This window comes from Callithrix jacchus, chromosome 15, assembly GCF_049354715.1.
Source record: "Callithrix jacchus isolate 240 chromosome 15, calJac240_pri, whole genome shotgun sequence".
Lineage (NCBI taxonomy): Eukaryota > Metazoa > Chordata > Mammalia > Primates > Cebidae > Callithrix > Callithrix jacchus.
This window is the reverse complement of record NC_133516.1, coordinates 102,276,422-102,296,376: the sequence shown is the minus strand read 5'-3', so window position 1 is coordinate 102,296,376 and position 19,955 is coordinate 102,276,422. Positions and strand designations below refer to the sequence as shown.

General features: G+C 41.7%; 2 protein-coding genes across 21 annotated transcripts in view; one reads left to right on the top strand and one right to left on the bottom strand.

Annotated features, from left to right (window-relative positions):
• Positions 1-9,885, bottom strand: part of NECTIN3 (nectin cell adhesion molecule 3) — a 134,988-nt gene extending 125,103 nt beyond the window's left edge. For 11 of the 18 annotated variants that reach the window (XR_013527727.1, XR_004734303.3, XR_013527726.1 and 8 more), the window contains exon 1: positions 9,003-9,885. Coding sequence is in view for 11 of the 18 variants with exons in the window: in XM_078352281.1 (XP_078208407.1) it covers positions 9,003-9,348 (346 nt within the window). In the remaining 7 variants the exon portion in view is untranslated. Of the gene's footprint in view, positions 1-2,482; positions 2,571-4,827; positions 6,936-7,017; positions 7,204-7,914; positions 8,453-9,002 lie in introns of those variants that run through there. The other 7 variants (XR_013527730.1, XM_078352282.1, XR_013527732.1 and 4 more) reach the window with 6 other exon arrangements.
• Positions 8,713-19,955, top strand: part of LOC100414943 (uncharacterized protein NECTIN3-AS1-like) — a 172,334-nt gene continuing 161,091 nt past the window's right edge. For 2 of the 3 annotated variants that reach the window (XM_078352287.1, XM_078352288.1), the window contains exon 1: positions 8,713-10,743. The gene's annotated coding sequence lies outside the window, so the exon portion shown is untranslated. The remainder of the gene's footprint in view (positions 10,744-19,955) is intronic. The other variant, XM_078352286.1, reaches the window with a different exon arrangement.

Sequence of the window (19,955 nt, the reverse complement as noted above, 5' to 3'; positions counted from 1 at the left end):
CTGTATCAAGATAATCATATATTTATAACCTCAGAATTAGTTACAGGAATGGGGAAGCTATAAAAGTTGATAGTGAATACAACTGCATTATGTGCATGTTATTCATTATCAAAGATTGTTTTGGTAGTAATTTTTTACTTCCTTTAACAAGCAGAAATGAAGAGTTTTAGGGTAACTGCAGTAGCCATTAACATACGCAGACTTATGATTTAGGGAGAAATCCTATCATGTTTTAGCCCTGTGCCCTTAAAGAGAAGTAGAGAAGTGTTAGCTATATGTCTTTTTCTACTTGATTCTCGTCCAAAAAACTAAAGGAACTAAGAAAAACTTTTTTATATTCTGCATTTAAAGTAGGTAGGCTATCTCTAAGGTTTAAAAAACTAGACAGTTTACTGTCAGACTTAGTATTAAATTAAATGTATAGCCATGAATGATTATCTCTAATCGAAATCAATTTTGTAGGGAGTCTGCGTCTATAATGAAGGACATTTGTGAAATGAATCTTAATCTACCCCACACTAGCTACAACTAAATTAGAAATCTTATTAATAATCTTCAAAAACTATGGCCTAAGATTTTCAGTAATAGCAATTTTGTCTATCATGAATAATTCATAGAAATAGTTACTATATTAACTTGATTTTACTACAGTTTACCAATACTAACATTTCATTTATACTTTTTTCTTCTGAATTGAAGCAACAGAAGAGTCAAGGATACTCCTTACATTTTATATAATGTTCCCAGACACTTAGTTGGAGTATTAGCCCAGCATAGTTCTATATTAGGATAATTACATTACAAAACAGACTATCTTAAATTTACCCACTTCATTCCTAAAATTCAATTCCCAAGTCAGATGTGTCATACATAAAGCATGACACATTTCACGGAAGCTGCTTAACAGGTAAATAACATACAGCTGATTTTGAAGTAACAAAGTACAAGACTACTATTTTCCTAGAAAGTCAATTCTGCAAACATCTCAAATTCAAAATGGGTAAGGCAACAGGAAATAGAACTGAAGAGAGGAAAAGGAATTTTTTAAAAAGAAAAATCAACAGAGAAATCTCAAGTAACATTTTGAAGTCTATCAACCTTTTCTAATTACAAGAGTACAAACTTCTTTAAGAATATATTCCTATCATGTGTTCTGCACAACACAGCTTCTGCAACATGATACATATTACACATAAGAAAGAATTTGTTTAATTAGTTTGTTAAACAGGATATTTTACTGAAGAATTTCTTAGACCATTAATAAACTAATGCATATCGTAACTTCCCATGAGGGATATATCATTAGTTTTTCCAATTCCCAAATGTATTAAACCATGGTACTTTATCTTCCAAAAACCTATCTTCTGAGACTAGTGTTTCACAAAAACACTTTAACAAAGACTGTTCTCAACCTGAAAGCATGAAAAAAATGAAAACAGAATTGCATGCTCACTGTATGCAACAAGTGGTGAGGGAAGCCTTCCTGGAAAAGTCAATCTTAAACCAAGCCCTTCAGAATTTGATCAGGTAGGAAGGAAGAGCAAAGGGCATAACCCACTTCAGAGACAATGAAAGGTTTGGACTTGAACTATCCAAACTGGTAGCCACCAGGAACATCACACTTGACTATGAAGTGCATTAAATGTAGCTAATCCAAACCAAAATGATCTGTAAGTATAAAATATCTACTGGATTTCAAAAACTTACCATGAAAGAAAATGTAAAATATCTCAATTTTTAATAACAATTGCATGCTGAAATAATGTTTTGGTTACACTGTGTTAAATAAGATAAATTTCACTTATTTCTTCTTTACTTTTTTAATGTGGCATCATGAAAACTTGAAATTACATGGCTGGCATTATATTTCTATTAAAATGTGCTGGTTTAGACTAACCTTGATTTTACCATTAAACTCTTGAAATAAATAAAATATGAGTGTCTACTACATGCCAAGCACAGAGGGAAAGGAATAGTGAATGAAAGAGTGAAGGATATTTCTTTCAGAAGATAACATTTGGTAAATTCATAAACGCAAATGCTATAATAAATAGCACTTGTCAAGAGAAGAAAGAATGATCTGATGTTGTCTTTCAAAACACAAATGTCCTAATCCTTGGACTCTCTCCGCACCTCAGCTGTCTTACAAAAATTGTTGATCTACTAAAGTCCACAGCGGGGCCTGGCCATACTGTTTTAAAAAAGATTCCCTAGTAACTATGATTAACTCACACGTCCTATCTTTGCAGGCTCTAGCTATTTGAGAATAGTGATTTACAGCCCAACTCCCCTTTTCTGTTATTTTAGTTCTTATGATAAAACCTAGGCTGACAGCCTAAAGAGCCTCTACTGGGTGCGAAAGCCAACCTATTAAAGTAAGAACAAGTTTGATTCTTTTTTTTTTTAACCATTAATGTTAAAGGAAACCAAACATACATTTTTTACACATGGCTCACATTCCAGTTTATGAGTATCTACTCACAAAGCAACAGGTCTTCCCTACTCATCTTATTTAGCAGAATGAATGGTGGGCAGTCAATAGTCTCCCAAGAAAAACAATCTCCTGGATGCTAGATTGAAGAAAACAGTAAAATTCACAATGTAAGTATATAATATCCTTTCTAAAACAACTATAGTACCTGTAATATGGCTGTATCTAGACTCATAGGAGGTAAGCCTCATTAAAATTTGTAATTGAAAAGTTACATTATAATTAGTGACTCTTTTAGAAAAAAACCTTTAAGGCTACCCTTAATAAAGTTTCATAACATTTTTTTTTTCTGAGACAGAGTCTCGCTCTGTTGCCTAGGCTGGAGTATAGTGGCTCAGTCACACTTCACTGCAGTCTCCTCCCCCCAGGGTTCAAGTGATTCTCCTGCCTCAGTCTCCTGAGTAGCTGGGATTACAGGTGCCTGCCACCATACCCAACTATTTTGCATTTTTGGTAGAGATGGAGTTTCACCATGTTTGCCAGGCTGGTCTCGGACTCCTAACCTAAAGTGATCTGCCTGCCTCAGCCTCCCAAAGTGCTGGGTTTACAGGAGTGAGCCACCGTGCCCGGCTTCACAAGAGATTTTAAGTAAGTGATTAAACTCTATCAGAGCTTATTCTGATAAATAAAATCATAAATTTCATAAAATTCAGGAAAGAACATATATTCAAGAATTTAAAGACTATTTTAGACAAAAATATATATGAGGTACTCAAGCATATGACAGAATTTAGTGCTCAGATTTTGGATGTGTGTGCATGGTACACAAAATTGTCTTTAAAGTTTCATCACTGACCTAAGTGTTATTTGATTTTAATGTACATTTACATATTAATAGTAATTATTAACTGTCTCATCTTTTGCAAACCATGTAGGCTTATTGTCAATTTTTAGGAAGATTTTAATAGATTACAGAATATGTTATAGCAATGTATTATTTACTCACTAATGTTTAATGGTTAAAAGTTACAGAATGTCAAAATGCTCTCTTAATTATCATAGCCAGCTTCCCTTCAATAATTTTCAAGTAATTAGCAATAATCCTTAAGTTTTATTCCCACACATACAAAATATACATCAGAATTGCCGAATTACTAAATTGTAAACAGATGCAAATATAAGTGACATAAACGAGGTAAACACATATAATACACACAATTGACCAGCTTTTCCAATTCTTACTTCTGATGCTGTAGATAAATGCAAGAAAGGAAGATGTGATCTTTTCTGCTTGCTTCTAAATTTGGGTTACTTTCCAAAAACATCTGTTTTGGATGCAGAAAGACTCAAATCGGCAATATGTACTCTATACCCCAACTGATACCATCGGTAACTTACAGCAGAATCAAATTGTGACTCCCTTCTCCAACCTCCATCTTCAATATAATCACTAACATTTTAAGTGACCTTAGGAACTGCCAAATCTTAAAACACACTGGACACCATTAAGGAAATAGTCAACTTGGTTTTAAACAATTATTCAATTGAGTTAATTTGACTGTATTCTAATATTCCAAACATTCATCATCTGTATATTCATATGAAGTAAATTTAACAAATATTTGAAGATCACTGACTGGGCTATACAGTCAATATAAAGATGTGGCCGGGCGCAGTGGCTCAAGCTTGTAATCCCAGAACTTTGGGAGGCCGAGGTGGGTGGATCATGAGGTCAACAGATCGAGACCATCCTGGTCAACATGGTGAAACCCCTTCTCTACTAAAAATACAAAAAATTAGCTGGGCATGGTGGCGCGTGCCTGTAATCCCAGCTACTCAGGAGGCTGAGGCAGGAGAATTGCCTGAACCCAGGAGGCGGAGGTTGCGGTGAGCCGAGATCACGCCATTGCACTCCAGCCTGGGTAACAAGAGAGAAACTCCGTCTCAAAAAAAAAAAAAAAAAAAATATGTAAAGTACAAATACAGCAAGCCAATTTGAAAGCTCAATTGTTCACGACGTTGGTGTAGAATTTAAGAATCACTAACACTAGCCTAGTTTATGCTGTGCAATATAATAAATGATAATATTTAAGTATTACTATATTTCATGCACTTTCCTAAGTGTTTTATTCTGTCATTTAATCCTCACAAAATATCTATCCGCAAGTTGATAATGTTGTCTCTTTTTAAAACGAGAGAAACTTCAAGTTTCCAAGGTCTAATAACCTGCCAATGATTTACAGCTAGAGAGAGAGAAAAGGAGGGAGGGAGGGAAGAAAAAGATATCTCAGTAAGGTCTGACCCAAATGATTTCTTTAAAGTGACTTTTCCTCACTGCACATCATAAGCCTGTATCTAACGGGTTAGGTTTCCCTTTTCTGGGCAAATCAAAATACCTCAGGAACACCAAACTGTTCCATAATCATGTTTCCTTTAGGTCGATCACCGAGTTATAAGCATCTTGAAGTCAGGACTCTGTCTCATTCATGTATTATGTCCCCAAGTGCCTATCAAGTAGTCAAAAGGCTTTTAAAAATTCCATATCATATTAGATCTTCTTTTCTGTGGTCTTTTAAACATCCATCTTAAGATAAAGCCTTGCTGAAAATGGAAAGAGGCAAAGAATCCCAGAGTCAAATGGGACCTCACAAAGGTCAAACAGTCTATCTTCTTATTCATCACTATCATATCCATGCTAATTTTCTCTACATCAACCCCAAAAAAATGTGGGAAGAAAAAGTGAAATAAATCTGATCATCTATGAATTGATTATTGCCATCATGAAGAAACTTAGAATTTCATAATTAAATGAGGTTTTTCAAGTCAGATGATGCAGTCCCCTTGACACCTAAACCTAGGAATTTCTTTTTTTTTTTTTAATTGCATTTTAGGTTTTGGGGTACATGTGTAGAACATGCAAGATAGTTGCATAGGTACACACGTGGCAGTGTGATTTGCTGCCTTCCTTAGGCTTAAAAACAAACAAAAAGCTGGCAATCTGACAATCTGTAAAATTCTCATCTTAAAAGTTCAATTCTCCAAATAAGACAACATGCACCCCAAAACAGCCAGTCAGCAAATCTGATATAAATATTTTAAAACTTTCAGAATATCACATCCACCAGTTTTGAGGAATATTTTTATTAACACAATACAGTTTAGTTAAGGCCACGCTGCGTATCAAACATATCAACATATCAACAATAACAGCAAAAAGAAAAACCTGTATGTCATAAAACAAGTAAAGCATTCGCAACAGATCATCAGCTACAGTCATCTTTTTAAACCTTAAAAATCTTTTCAACTCTAAAACTGGCTCCACGCAAATACCAATCACATACCAAACCTTGTAAGTAGTACTATGAATGTCAGTATAACTCTATTAACTAACAGTAGTGAAGTCAACAATCTGTTAACAGCTTACTTGAAAATTTTGCTTCCATACTATTAAGCTCCCATAAGTCATAACAATTGTGCCTATTCAAAGACTGAATTCTAAAATAAAGGTTGATGGAAAAAACTCTTCCTAAGGGTTCACAAATCAGGGTGTTACAACACTATAAGCCAAAAAAGGAAGCTCTTTAAATGAGTAGCACACAGGAATACAAAACTGGTGTCTACCTCTACAACAAGAAGAGTTGACTCTAAAGACTATAACTACTCTAAAACACAGTCCATTTGCCTATGCTGCTTAAGTTTTTAGGTTATAAAATAAAAGAGCAAATCCTTCCAATACCACATTATTAAGGAGATTTTTTAAAAATTGTGTTCTTCCATGTGAAAACCAAGATGTTCCTTCGAACGTAATCAACAATTCATTTTCACAACTGCTAAGAAATTACAATGTAAATAATTCCTGTATCACCTATTCATATTGCCCGGCTTCAGTCTTCCACAGAGCTTTGCCTAACTAGATCCGCCCCTCTGGAGGTATACATATTCTCTGCGTCCTCAACATAAACGAAGTCAGGAGAGTAAACTGGTAAGGTCCCTCCAACTATCCTCTCACTCGATTGTGAGCAACATCCCCAACTCTCCTTCATGGTATAGAGCAGCACACAAATTCAACGTAGACCCTGGCATCCATTTGAAGCATTAAGAACTTGGTCCTGGAACCAAGTATCTGGAGATATACAAACAGTGTACAATTAATACCATTTCGCTTATCATACTATACTCTGTGTAAATCCGAAACTTTCATTACAGTGCGGGAAACACAGTGGTAAACTGGTAGTGGAAATTGTCAGCCCAGAAGCAGCACTCAACCCCATCATGCAAGGTTTGGTACCCTCAAAAGCAACTACCCTGACTCACCTACCGTGTAATAGGATTCCCCCTTCTTTTAAATCACACTATCCAAGAAATCTGCACACACCTCTCCTTTTAATGCTGGTAACACTTCAGTTTAAGGTTTCACGAAATACTGAGACCCAATCTTTGAGCAAGCTTAAGTTCTGCCCCTCCACTTTTCTTACCACGTTAAGAGCCCTCAAATAAATAACGTCTCGCAGTGTTTTAACACTGTTCCTCCCGCCAAAGACGGGTGTCCGTATTTTCCCAAATCACCGCCTTTCATTATCACTTACGTCCATTTCTCTCGCATGAAAGGCAGACTTTCTTTTTAGCAGGAACCTGAATAAGTAGGCTTCTAGTCTGCCATACCTGGGAACGGAACTCGCAGAGACTAGCTCCCGAACACGACAGGAACACAGCAAGCTAACACGAGGAAAGAGATGGAAAACTGGCGTGTGACTCTCTTGCTTAGAACAGCCGGGCACAGTGCATAAAATCAGGTATTTAACACGTAAACCTTGTTCCTGGGGGCGGGGGCGGGGGGGGGGAAATAAGACGGATAGTGTGAGAGACGTCCCGCAAGCTGGAAGGCAGGGGCCAGGTTCGATCTAGAGATCCAGAGGCTGCCAGGGCAGAGGCGGGGACCGCCAGACGGAGGCAAAGTGGCTGCAGGGGCCGCAGCGGCTGGGTGGGCTGCGGCGGTGCCTTCTCCGGGGTGGGAGGCCTGGAGACGCGGACCCGGAGGCTTCACTCCGCCGGCCTCCGGTCCCGGGGTTTCTGGGCTCACAGCTCAAGTTTCGCCGGGAAGATCAAAGCAGCCGCCACGCATCCCGGCCCCTTAACCCACGAGCCTGCGCTCTCCGCTTCCCGGCCCCGAGCGGGGAAGTAACGGTCCCCGGAGCAAACGCGGAACTCCGCGCACTCGGCACCGCCGCCCACCCTCGGCCCCCCGAGCCGCGACCCGCGAGGCCGCGGGGGAGGGGAGCCGGCCGCCGGCGCAGCACTCGCCGGCCCGGCCCTTCCAGGGCCTCGCCCCGGGCGCAGCGAAAAGTTTCCAGCCAAAGTCCTCCGCACTCGCTCGCGCAGCCAACCGCCAAACACGGCCGCGTCGCCGCCCCGGAGAGCCGCCGGGCAGAGCCGGCCGCGGCGCCCCCAGCCTCAGCCCACGCCGGCCGCCGAGATTCACCTACCACAGAGCCGGGAGAAGAGCAGCAGCGGGAAGAGCAGCAGCAGCAGCGGAGGCGGCGTCGGGGGCTGCGGCAGGAGCCCGGCTCCGAGGAGGGACGCGGGGGAAAGTTGTGTTCTGCCGCCTCCGGGACACAGCAAGGCCGGCCGCGGGGTCCGCGCCATCCCCCACCCTCCCCCCGGCCCGCTCGCCCGCCCGTCCCCCCGCTCCCCTGGCCCCGGCGCCTCGGGCTCTGGGCGGCGGCTGTGGAAGGTCCGGCGCGCGCGTCCCCAGCTCCCCGCTCTAGCGCCGTCGCTGCCGGCTCACACTCAGCCGAGCGCTGCGTGCTGCCTCGACACCGCCGTCGCCGACGCCACTGCCGAAGCTGAGGCGGGAGCCGCCCGCCGCCGCCGCCACTCCCCTCCCCCCGGCAACAGCCCGCCTCGAACTCCTGGGAACTCGGAACGCACCACCCCGCCCCACGCGGGAGGGGGGAAAGTAGCCGACCCTCAGAACGGGCTCCCGACTCGCCCGCCCTCCCCGCACAACTTCAGCTCCCGTCTGATCCCCGGGCGCGAGCCCTGTCTCCTCCCACCCCGCCCTCCTACACACGCTCCTCCCGTTTCAAAAAAAAAAAAAAGCAACTCTTTTCATCCACTTTGATACCGGGGTTTCTCCCAAAGCAGAGCTTTAAAAGGGGCAGGAATATCTGGAATAGCTTAGTCGGCCCCGCCCCTCGTTCCTGCCTGGTTTCCCCCCTTCCCTGCCTTTCCAATGGTCTCGCCCACTCCGCCCCTCTCGGGTCCACCGAGGCCCCAGCACTGACTGAGGCGAGGGCTGCGGGACGACCACGCCAGGCGCTTGCCTCTCCCGGGCGGCGCTCTCCCTCTGGCAGGCACCCGAGACGGGGAGGGGTGGGAGGGGAAGGCAGGAGGGGGCTGCTCTTCCGTTGCCCAAGCTAATGGTTCCTGTGCAGGAAGCTGGACGCAGCCTGCCGGACTAGTGAGCCTCCTCCTGGCGGGGGCGCGGGGGACTGAAGGGAGAGACCTTCTCCTCCTTCCGGCTGCCCGGGACAGCTGTGCTCTCCGACTCCCTCCCTCCTTCCCAGCCCACCTCGGCTCGGGCGTGTCTCCGGCTCTTTTCGCTGGCCGGGCGAGGAGCGGGGTCTCGGGGCTGCTTGCTCGCTCTTGCTTCTCCCTGGCCGCCGGGCGACTGGCAACAGGAGGCCGTGGATTTCCCCGACGAGTGCGTTGCTGTTTTTCCTTGCTTTTGTTTCGTTTGCATGTTCGTACGTGTAGTTTTTCTTTCTTTCTTTCTTTTTTTGTCTGTTTTCCTTTGAACCGATCGCAGAGACGCGGCCTCGGGAAGTGTTAAACATTTGCCCACCATGACCCTCGCTCACCCCAGGCGGCTGCCCGCCCTGCCCTCTCCATCCTCCCGCCTCGCACAGTACCGGCATTTGACCTTGGAGCCGCTGCCACCTCGGTTCTGTGGGGGGCGTAGGAGGGGGGACAATTTGCACGGTCCGGCGTAGGGGCGGATTGAAGGCGGAGGGCACCGGCCCGTAGGCCCGTCACCATTAATTTTATGTAGGTCCTGTCATCGCCACCAGATAGCCATAAGTGTGTTCCAGTAACGGGAAAGCTGGGCAAGGATCAGCCGCCCAGAAATCAGCCTGTCGAAGCTAAACTGATGCGTGCTCGCGGCCAAGACCACGCTGTCCTCGGCTTTCGGTCACTGGGGTCTTCCCACCTTCCGCCCGCTGGATCACAAGGCTTTACTCACCTCCAAGGCTACAAGCCTTTCTGCACCCTGCCCACCTCTTCTTTTCTTTCTTAACTTCTGCCTCCCATCCAGTCTCCCAGCTTTTCCCTCCATCCCTTTCCTCTTCCTCCCTCCCTGCGCCGGTCTGCCTCTGTCGTTCCCTGTAAGCCTGTGTCCTGCAGCCAGGGCTTTCTATCACCTATCCTCAAGATCTCAAGATGTGCTTGTGAATAAACCTTGTCCTGCATCGCTCCGGGAGATCCCCTGATGAGGATCATAATTGACAAAATGTAGCTATTGTGACATTCCTCCGCTGTGCTGACACCACCTTTTCCCTTGAGAAGATTTCTTTTCCTATATTCGCATTCCCTAAACCTAATTTCACTGCTAAATTTAGACAGCCCACTGCGCAGCCACTAGCTAATTATCTGTTTAGATAGCACTTTAACACGTTGCTGAGATTCAGTTAAATGTTGAACAACCAAAATTTTAATATCACTAGCCAATTTCATTCCCCCAGGTTTTCCCTGATCGTTCCACATCTCCAAGAAAAATAATTTAGCCAACATTTTCAAAGATGCCAAAGGCTTAACTTGGGTGGGTCCATTAGGCAATTGCTACAGAAACCATAAGGAATTAGCAGGTTTAGTTCTTCTCAAAAATACAATATGGAACTTTAACAAATATATTTCCTCCCTATTTATAGAAATTGAATAGTGGCCTGCTATGATCTTCTCTGACCTAAAGTGAAGAGAAAGCATGGAAGAGAAGTATTTATAGGTCTTATATAAGAATTAAAAGAGCACCATGCTGGTGTTTTATATGTATTATGTTCTAACAATAATAATTTGTGTTTATACAGCATCTTCAACTAAAGATGTCAGAGCACAAGCTCACATCCCACGGAAGGTAGCAATTACTATGATCTCTACTTGACAGCTGCAAGAACCTAGGCACAGAGTTCAAGTGCTCTGCTAATACTACCAGCCATATGCGGTGGTATCCTGCCAGAACCGAGTTCTTGCCTCCCAGTGGACACCACTGACCTCTCAAGATTATTCTTTAAGTTAAAAAGAATAAATTTACTAAGGTAACTCAAATTTCTACCTTCTATAGTAAAAGTATCCAATCTTAAATAACATTCTCCTCACATGAATGAATTTTAGACACACCCACCCCAGGCTTTCCTGTTGGAAACTTTTACTGGCTACAGAAAGAGATTTTACATTACATATACAACTCATTTTTTTCAAGGGCAGAAATCCTGTTAATTTTGTATAAACCTTTAACATGAGATTGTTAGTGGGTTCTATGCCGTTACAGATAAGTTCACATTTATTGTTTGAGTAATAAACGGTTTAAGGAATGCATAATTATAGCCAACATTAATATTTCTGACACCACTGAATAACAAAGTATGCATGTATTTTTTCAGAAAAAAAATTATCTGAACAGAAAGCAACATAATCCTAATGCCAACAATGGTTTTATTGTTTTGGATTAAGAGTACTGATGGTGTCCATCCTACTTTCAGTTCAAAGCTTGTTTGCCAGTTATCAAGGTTCATTAACTCTTAACTAAAAAACAAACGTTGACATCTTAACAAAGAAGTAATTATGTATAGTGCTAGGCATTTTACATTGACTCACATAATCCAAGTGAAAGGTTTGAGACTATGATTAGAATTTCATAGCGGACTCTGAAACAAAGGAAGTATTTTATAGAAGAGGTAAGACATTATATACTTCAGCTAATTCTCCTTAACATCAGCAATTTTTTTTACAACCTGCTGTGTGAGGAAACATAGCTTTTCCTATAGTAGAAGAGGTGAACAATATTTTGTGGAATATTTGAACTTGGTACTATATTTGATAATAACCTTATGTTACTCATAACAGGATCACATTTTTGTAAAGAGAATTATGTGTTGTGAGATGGAGTCAAGTTTTACTTTTTTTTTTGAGACGGAGTTTCGCTCTTGTTACCCAGGCTGGAGTGCAATGGCGCGATCTCGGCTCACCGCAACCTCCGCCTCCTGGGTTCAGGCAATTCTCCTGCCTCAGCCTCCTGAGTAGCTGGGATTACAGGCACGCGCCACCATGCCCAGCTAATTTTTTGTATTTTTAGTAGAGACAGGGTTTCACCATATTGACCAGGATGTTCTCGATCTGTTGACCTTGTGATCCACCCGCCTCAGCCTCCCAAAGTGCTGGGATTACAGGCTTGAGCCACCGCGCCTGGCCAAGTTTTACTTTTTTTTACAAAGGAATATCTAATTGACCCATTACTGTTATTGGAAAAATCATCTTTTCCCCACTTCTTTATGGAGACATCTTTGTCATAAATAAAATGTCAAGATTCAAAAAAAAAAAAAAGAAATAAACTGCAAAACCACAGAAAAGCCCATCCACTTGCAAAATGTTCACCAACCTCATTCTTATTAAATGAAATTCCTTCTTACTGAAGAGATCTTCCCTATGTACTCATATGCCTTTCTTTCTCCTATTTCCTTTGGGTCTTTGCTAAAATTTAACTTTATCATTGAGGCTCTCCAACACCACCACTCTAATCCCTATGCCCTTAACTTGCTTTATTTTCTCCATTCCCTTACCATCTGACATGTCTCTATTTATTATCTGATCCCTCTCACTAGAAGGAAAGTTCCACAAGGGCAAGCAAGTATCTATATTTTCACTGCTAAAACTCAAGTAGGCCAGGCACCGTACCTCCTGCCTATAATCCCAGTACTCTGAGAGGCTGAGGCTGGCAGATTGCCTGAGTCCAGGAGTTTGAGACCAGCCTGGGCAACAAGGCTGTATTAGTCTGTTCTCATGCTGCTAATAAAGACAAACCCAAGATTGGGTAATTTATAAAGGAAAGAGGTTTAATTGACTCACAGTTCCAAATGGCTGAGAAGGCCTCACAATCATGCAGAAGGCAAGGAGGAGCAAAGTCACATTTTACATGGTGGCAGGCAAGAGAGCATGTCCAGGGGAAATTCCCTTTATAAAACCATCAGATCTCATGAGGCTTATCACTATCATGAGAACAGCAAGGGAAAGACCTGCCCCCATGATTCAATTACTTACCACTGGGTCTCTCCCACAACACATGGGAATCATGGGAGCTATAATTCAACATGAAATTTGGGTGGGGACACAGCCAAACCATATCAATAGCAAAACCTGCTCTCTACTAAAAATACAAAAAAAAAAAAATTAGCCTGGTGTGGTGGCATGCCTCTATAGTCCCAGCTACTCCAGAGGCTGAGAGGCTGAGGTGGCAGTGAGCCAAGATCACATCCCTGTACTCTAGACAGCTGGAGAAAGACCCTGTCCCCCTACTCTCCCCTCAAGAAAACAAACAAAAATCCCAAGTACCTAGAACAATGTCGGCCATATAGGTTCCAAATTGGATGATTAAATGATTATTGTGAAAAAGCCTACTTCAGTACATGTGTCATTCATTAGAGGTTTATACTTCTTTAAGGTCTTGAACGTAGGATAGATCATGATTTTTTTTTTTTTAAGCTAAAAGGTGGTTACTCTGGTCATTGCTTAACACTCTTATTATAATTGTTATTGGTGCTGTTTATTAAACTATTATCTCTCCACTACATATTCATAGTTCTGCCCTGGTTTTGTAAGGCTGGTGCTAGGACTGTATGCAAACTATGTATCACCTTTACCAACTGGCTTCCTGGCAGCTTCTGTCAATAGAGGTCACTGGAGAAAACGTGGACCCCTGGAGTAGGACAAAAAGGGACTTGTTCCTTTCCACGTGCTTCTTGCTGTCAGCGTCACCTCAGCAGTAATAACCTGTCACACTGTCTTTAACAGTTGATTCCAGCCTCCCACTTCTTTTATACTCTAAATCCCAAAGTCCTTTTGAGTCCTCAAAAGTACCAGCCCCAGCTCGGCTGTTTCTACTTGTCGGAGGTCCAAGCCCCGGCTAAGGAGGATACCTCTTTTAAACTTCTGAATTCCAATAATACAACCTTTTCCCCTTGTCCTCCTAGCTCTAAAGGTGGTAACAGCTTCCCACAGTTTATATCTCTGGGTCACCACAGTATTCCCCTTCTTGATCTGGAGAACCACCCCTACCATCCCTGTGCAACATTTTTGCATATTCCCTTGATTATATAGTATAGTTTCTATATTCCTGATTGGACCTCAACTTATTTTTCAGTGACTATTTCCCAAGACCTTCCCTTCTAGTAGCTATTTTTTTCTAAGTTGAACTGTTTAAATCACAGAACCAACATCAGTCCATCAATTAATGTAAATAAAAACAAGGCAGATGAGCAAAATTTATTTTTTCATTGGCAATAATCCAGGTTAGCAGAGATGGATCGGAAATATGTAAATTTGGAGCTCATTATTTTGTCATGTCAGCAGTATATACGCATGCTTTGTATTCTTGTTGTTGCTTCTCATCCAGGTCATGGTAAAACAAACATAAATTTCTCACTTTTAGATGGTTAGGTGATTTTTTAAATGAACTTTGTACTTGAGAATTATTATTTAAATGAACTTTGCAGTTGAGAATTAAGAACAAAAGGAATATACAATTTAATAGATGAAATAAGACCTAGTGTTTGATAGATCAATAGGGTGATTACAGTTTACAATAATCTGTTGTGAATTTCAAAATAGCTAGAAGAGAATAATTCAAATGTTTCTAGCAGAAAGAAAAGGCCAATATTTAAAGTAATGGATATCCCAATTATACTGATTTTATATTTACAAATTACATGAATGTGTTGTCACATGTACCCCCAAAATATGTACATCTATTATGTATCAATACAAACAAATGAAATTTTAAAAATTGTTTGAGAAAAGATTTGGACTTTTCTCTTAAACCTACAATGAAAACAAACTTACATTTTACATAACTATCTAAAGCGTAGCTCTATTTATAGTATACAACTCCTATAGAGGTGCTGGTGTTCCAAAAAACATAGTTTGAGAAACTGATATGCAGGCAGAAAAAAAGAGCTATACTGTATCATTTTGGTAGGTAGGTTAAATAATAGTGTAGGTAGCTTTAACAAAGATGATTAAGCTACTATGTACTGGAATCTGTGTTAGGTATTGGAAATAGAAAACCCCAAGTCCTGACTCCAAATACTAATAACAATATTCTTGCAAACATTGGAGGGATGTACAGTATGTGACAGAGCGGAGGACTCTCAAGTCTGCCTAAAAGAGACTGGGAAACCCTCACAGCGCAGATAACATTTGAACAGTGTTAAAGAATGACTAGAAATGTTACCTATGGATGGAGAAAAAGCAGAAGAGGGAATAGGGGAGTGATAGACAGAAGGACACAGAGGCACGACTTAGTATGATGTGTTCTATAACCCGTAAGCATGTCTGTTAGGAGCTGTTTAAATCACAGCGCCAACATCAGTCCATCACACAAAGGGGAATTGGAAGATAAGGTAAAAATGAAGTTAGATGGGCAGGTCGGGATTGTTTGTGCCTTGTAAGGGAGTTCGGATGTTATCTGGTCAATCCTGAGAACAAATAAATTTTGAGTAGGGGAAGGACAAGATTAGATTTGCTAGAAAAGTCAGAGAAAAATGTGAAAACGGATATATTGTCAGGGGATTTGGGAGAATTATAAACACGAGTTTAGTAAGAAACTTGTTATAAGGAACAGAGTGAATGAAGGTCTGAACTTCCATTCCTGGATGAAATAAAGTGATAAAGCAAATGGAAAGGAGAAAATGAATTCAGGGGAATTTTAGTATTTTAAAATAAAATAGTTAATTTCCAGAGTGGGTTGAATGTATGGGGTGGCTAGCTAGGAGGCAATGATCTGAACAACTGAGAGAAGCAAGAAACAAAAGGCATGAGAGCAAGTGATGAAAAAAAGCACTCAAAGTAGGTAATGAAAACATGGTTGAGGCAGAAAGATATTAGAAAAGAGAACATAGAGAAGAAAATGGGGTAGAAAAAAACAAATGGCCAAGCTTTACAATAATGTAATTGATGATTTTATAAATTATTGAGCAAAACTTTAGGGCAGATTTATCATTTACTTCCACTAAATATTATTCCTTGGAGTCTCCTGTCTTAGTTAACCAGCTTTATGTAATGTCCAGTACAGTTTATTTTACATTGTCAATAACCAAAAAATATTTCTTGAAAGGAAGGGAAAAGAAAAGAGTAGATGGTTTTGCTGTTGTATTTAGATTGAACTGAAATAAAGAATTTTGGTGTCTTTATAGGATCAGTACAGTAAAAAGCCACTTCTTCCCCCATAGATATTTCAACAAATCCTGCCCTAATTCATCACCTAAAGCACTGTTTCTAACTTGTACCCTTTGCTATCCAACCCAAAACATATATTTATCAGACACGCCATGCCCCCATCCAAGAGAGACACACAGAAGGAGTCTGTGTAATGTAATGGTAAAAATCCCAGAAGTCACATTGCCTGGGTTTCAGTTCAAATCCTCACTTTGTAACCCTCGGCAAGTTATATCTTACTTTCCTCATGTGAAAATAGGGAAAGTGATTATTTCTTCCTCACCATATTTCAGGGTAGTTTATGTAATTACTTTATAAAGGATCTAATACATAAAGCCCAAGACGTGTTAGGTGTGGGAGTAGTTTTGTTATTAGTAGTATTAATATTAGTATTTTATTATACTTCTGAGACAGGGTCTTTCTCTGTCACCCAGACTGTACTGCAGCGACACCATCAGGGCTCACTGCAGACTGGACTTCCCCACCTCAAGTGATCCACCCACTTCAGCTTCCCGAGTAGCTGGGACTAGCAACATATACCACCATGCCTGGCAATTTTTATTTTTTGTAGAGATGAGGGTCTCACTATGTTACCCTGGCTGTATTAGTATTTTACACATACATTTAGAAATTGCATATCAATCCCAGCAGCCTGGGAGTGGAATTTTGATTAGGCTCATGTTGCCAACAATCCAATTGAAATCTCAGAACCAATTCTGATAAACTCTGACTTACATTAACCAGACTGTGTTAATTCAGCATCATTCTTGTTTTGTTTATAAACCTCTACACTTTACCTCTAGAATAATGCTCCCCAAGAGGTCTATATCTTAATCCCCCAAACCTGTGAACAATATATGGCAAAAGGGGATTAAGTTTGCAGATGGAATTAAGGTTGCTAATCACCTGATCTTAAAAATAGGGAGATTATCCTGGATTATCCAGTTGGGTACAGTGTAATCACAAGGGTCCTTAAAAGTCAGAGGAAGGTAGAAGACAAGAGTGAGACAGAGATGTGACCACGGAAGAATGGTCAGTGAGACACAGGTTGGGGCTTTGAAGATGGAAGGGAGCAGTGAGGCAAAGAATATGGCAGTATATAGAAGACTGAAAAGGCAGGCTGGGCACAGTGGCTCATACTTGAGATCTTAGTATGTTGGGAGGCAAGAATAAAAGTCCAGGAGTTTGAGACCAGCCTGGGCAACATAGGAAGACTCTCTACCTACAAAAAAAAAATAGTTGGACATGATAGTACACACGTGTGGTCCCAGCTACTCTGGAAGCTGAGGCAGGAGAATTGCTAGAGCCTGGGAGGTGAAGGCTGCAGTGACCTCAGATCTCACAACTGCACCTCAGCCTGGACAACAAGCAAGACCCCATCTCAGAAAAAAAAGAACGAAGACACAGATTCCCCCTTAGAGACCACAAAATGGAATATAATCCTGCCCATACCTTGATTGTGGCCCAGTGAGAACTGTGTTAGACTCCTAACCAACAGAACTATAAGATAATACTTTTGTGTTGTTAGAAGCCATTGAATCTGTAGTAATGTTATAGCAGCAGTAGAAAACGGATCCATCTCCCAATTCCTTTACGTTAACTTCTAGGAGCAACACTCAAGAATATTAACAAAAAACTCAGTTTTTATGTTTTGTTTTGTTTTTGTTTTTTTGAGACGTGTATTGCTCTGTCACTTAGGCTGGAGTGTAGTGTCATGATCTTGGCTCATTGCAACCTCTGCCTCCTGGGCTCAAGCCATTCTCCTGCCTCAGCCTCCAAAGTAGCTGGGACTACAGGCATGCACCACCATGCCCAGCTAATTTTTGTATTTTTAGTAGAGACAAGGTTTCACCATGTTGGCCAGGATGGTCTCAATCTCTCGACCTTGAGATCCGCCTGCCTCAGCCTCCCAAAGTGCTGGGATAACAGGTGTGAGCCACTGCATCCAGCCTATTTTTTTTTAATATACTTAAATTCTGGGATACATGTACAGAATGTGCAGATTTGTTACAGAGGTATACATGTGCCATGGTGGTTTGCTGCACCCATCAAACCGTCTCCTGCACTAGATATACCTCCTAATGCTATCCTTCCCCTTGCCTCCCACCACCCTACAGGTGCCAGTGTGTCACGATCCAATCCCTGTGCCCATATGTTCTTATTGTGCAACTCCCACGTATGAGTGAGAACATGCGGTGTTTGATTTTCTCTTCTCGTGTCAGTTTTGCTGAGAATGATGGTTTCCAGCTTCATCTATGTCCCTGCAAAGGACGTGAACTCATCCTTTTTTATGGCTGCATACTATTCCATGGTGTATATATGCCACATTTTCCTAATCCAGTCTGTCATTGATGGACATTTGGGTTGGATCCAAATCTTTGCCATTGTGAATAGTGCTGCAATAAACATACATGTGCATGTGCCTTTAGAGTAGAATGACTTATAATCCTTTAGGCATATACTCAGTAATGGGATTGCTGGGTCAATGGTATTTCTAATTCTAGATCCCTGAGGAATCACCACACTGTCTTCCACAATGGTTGAACTAATTTGTACTCCCACCAACAGTGTAAAAGTGTTCCTGTTTCTCCACATCCTCTCCAGCATCTGCTGTTTTCTGACTTTTTGGTGATCCTTATTCTAACTAGCATGGGATGGTATCTTATAGAGGTTTTGATTTGCATTTCTCTAATGACCACTGATGATGAGCTTTTTTAAATGTTTGTTGCTTGCATAAGTGTTTTATTTTGAAAAAATGTCTGTTCATATTCTTCACTCACTTTTTGATGGTTTTTTTTTTCTGGTAAATTTGTTTAAGTTCCTTGTAGATTCTGGATATTAGCCCTTTGTCAGATAGATAGAGTGCAAAATTTTTCCCAATTCTGTAGAGAACAGGCTGCCTGTTCACTCTGATAATAGTTTCTTTTGCTCTTCAGACGCTCTTACACTTAATTAGATACTATTTGTCAATTTTAGCTTTTGTTGCCACTGCTTTTGATGTTTTGGTCATGAAGTCTTTGACCATGGCTATTTCCTGAATGGTATTGCCTAGGTTTTCTTCTAGGGTTTTTATGGTTTCATGTTTAAATCTTTAATCAATCTTGAGTTAATTTTTATATAAGGTATATATACAGTTTTAGTTTTCTGTACACGGCTAGCCAGTTTTTCCAACACTATTTATTAAATAGGGAATCCTTTCCTCATTGCTTGTTTTTTTCAGGTTTGTCAAAGATCACATGGTTGTGTAATATTGGGGTTCAGGGATTCAGGGTGCCCTTAGCTCCCCTGAGAGGACATTTTTCCAGCTTCTCGGTCTCCTGCCCTCTCAAGAATGAGAGGGGACCATGGCACAGTGCATAGTAAATGCTGGTCTCAAAAGTGTAGAAAGTGATTTATTGAGAGAAAGAGAGAGAGAGAGAGAGAGAAACAGAAGGAGAGAGAAAGAAACAGCTAACTTTCATACTGAGAGAATCCAGAAAGATGGAATCCAGGAAAGGAAAGCAGCTTCCACTCTGGGGAAGGGAACAGAGAGAGATGGAGTTTAGGAGGGGAAGACAGGCTTCCACAAGAGAGTGTGGAAGGAAACTCCAGAGGGGAAATCCAGGAGAGAGAAGGATGGCTTCCATGAAGGGAGTGTTTGTGGAAGGGGACCCAAACATGGAGTCCGAAGGGTTGTGGAAGAAGGGGACTTTTAACCTGGGAGGAAGCCACACCTTTTCTAAGTCCCCTGGCCAAGGAAAGGAGTTCCTTAGAACTTCCGCTTGGGTGACCGGCTCTTAGTTTCTTCCCACGCCAGTGAAATTCAAACATAAACCATTAAGTCTCCTGGATGGAGAGAGATGGGAGGGGGACATGGCCCTAGGAAGTTCTTGCCCTTAAAACTACGCCCCCTTGTGGACCCGGAAAGAGAATACATTCCCTCGTTCCCCTGCTCTGAACAGGAAAGCCCAACTTCTGTTGGAATTATGGGTGTCAATCCTCTTTACTTCCTGCTGAAATGGGGTGTAGAAAGGGCCTTGCAGTTGAGGCTTCCTCCAGAGGG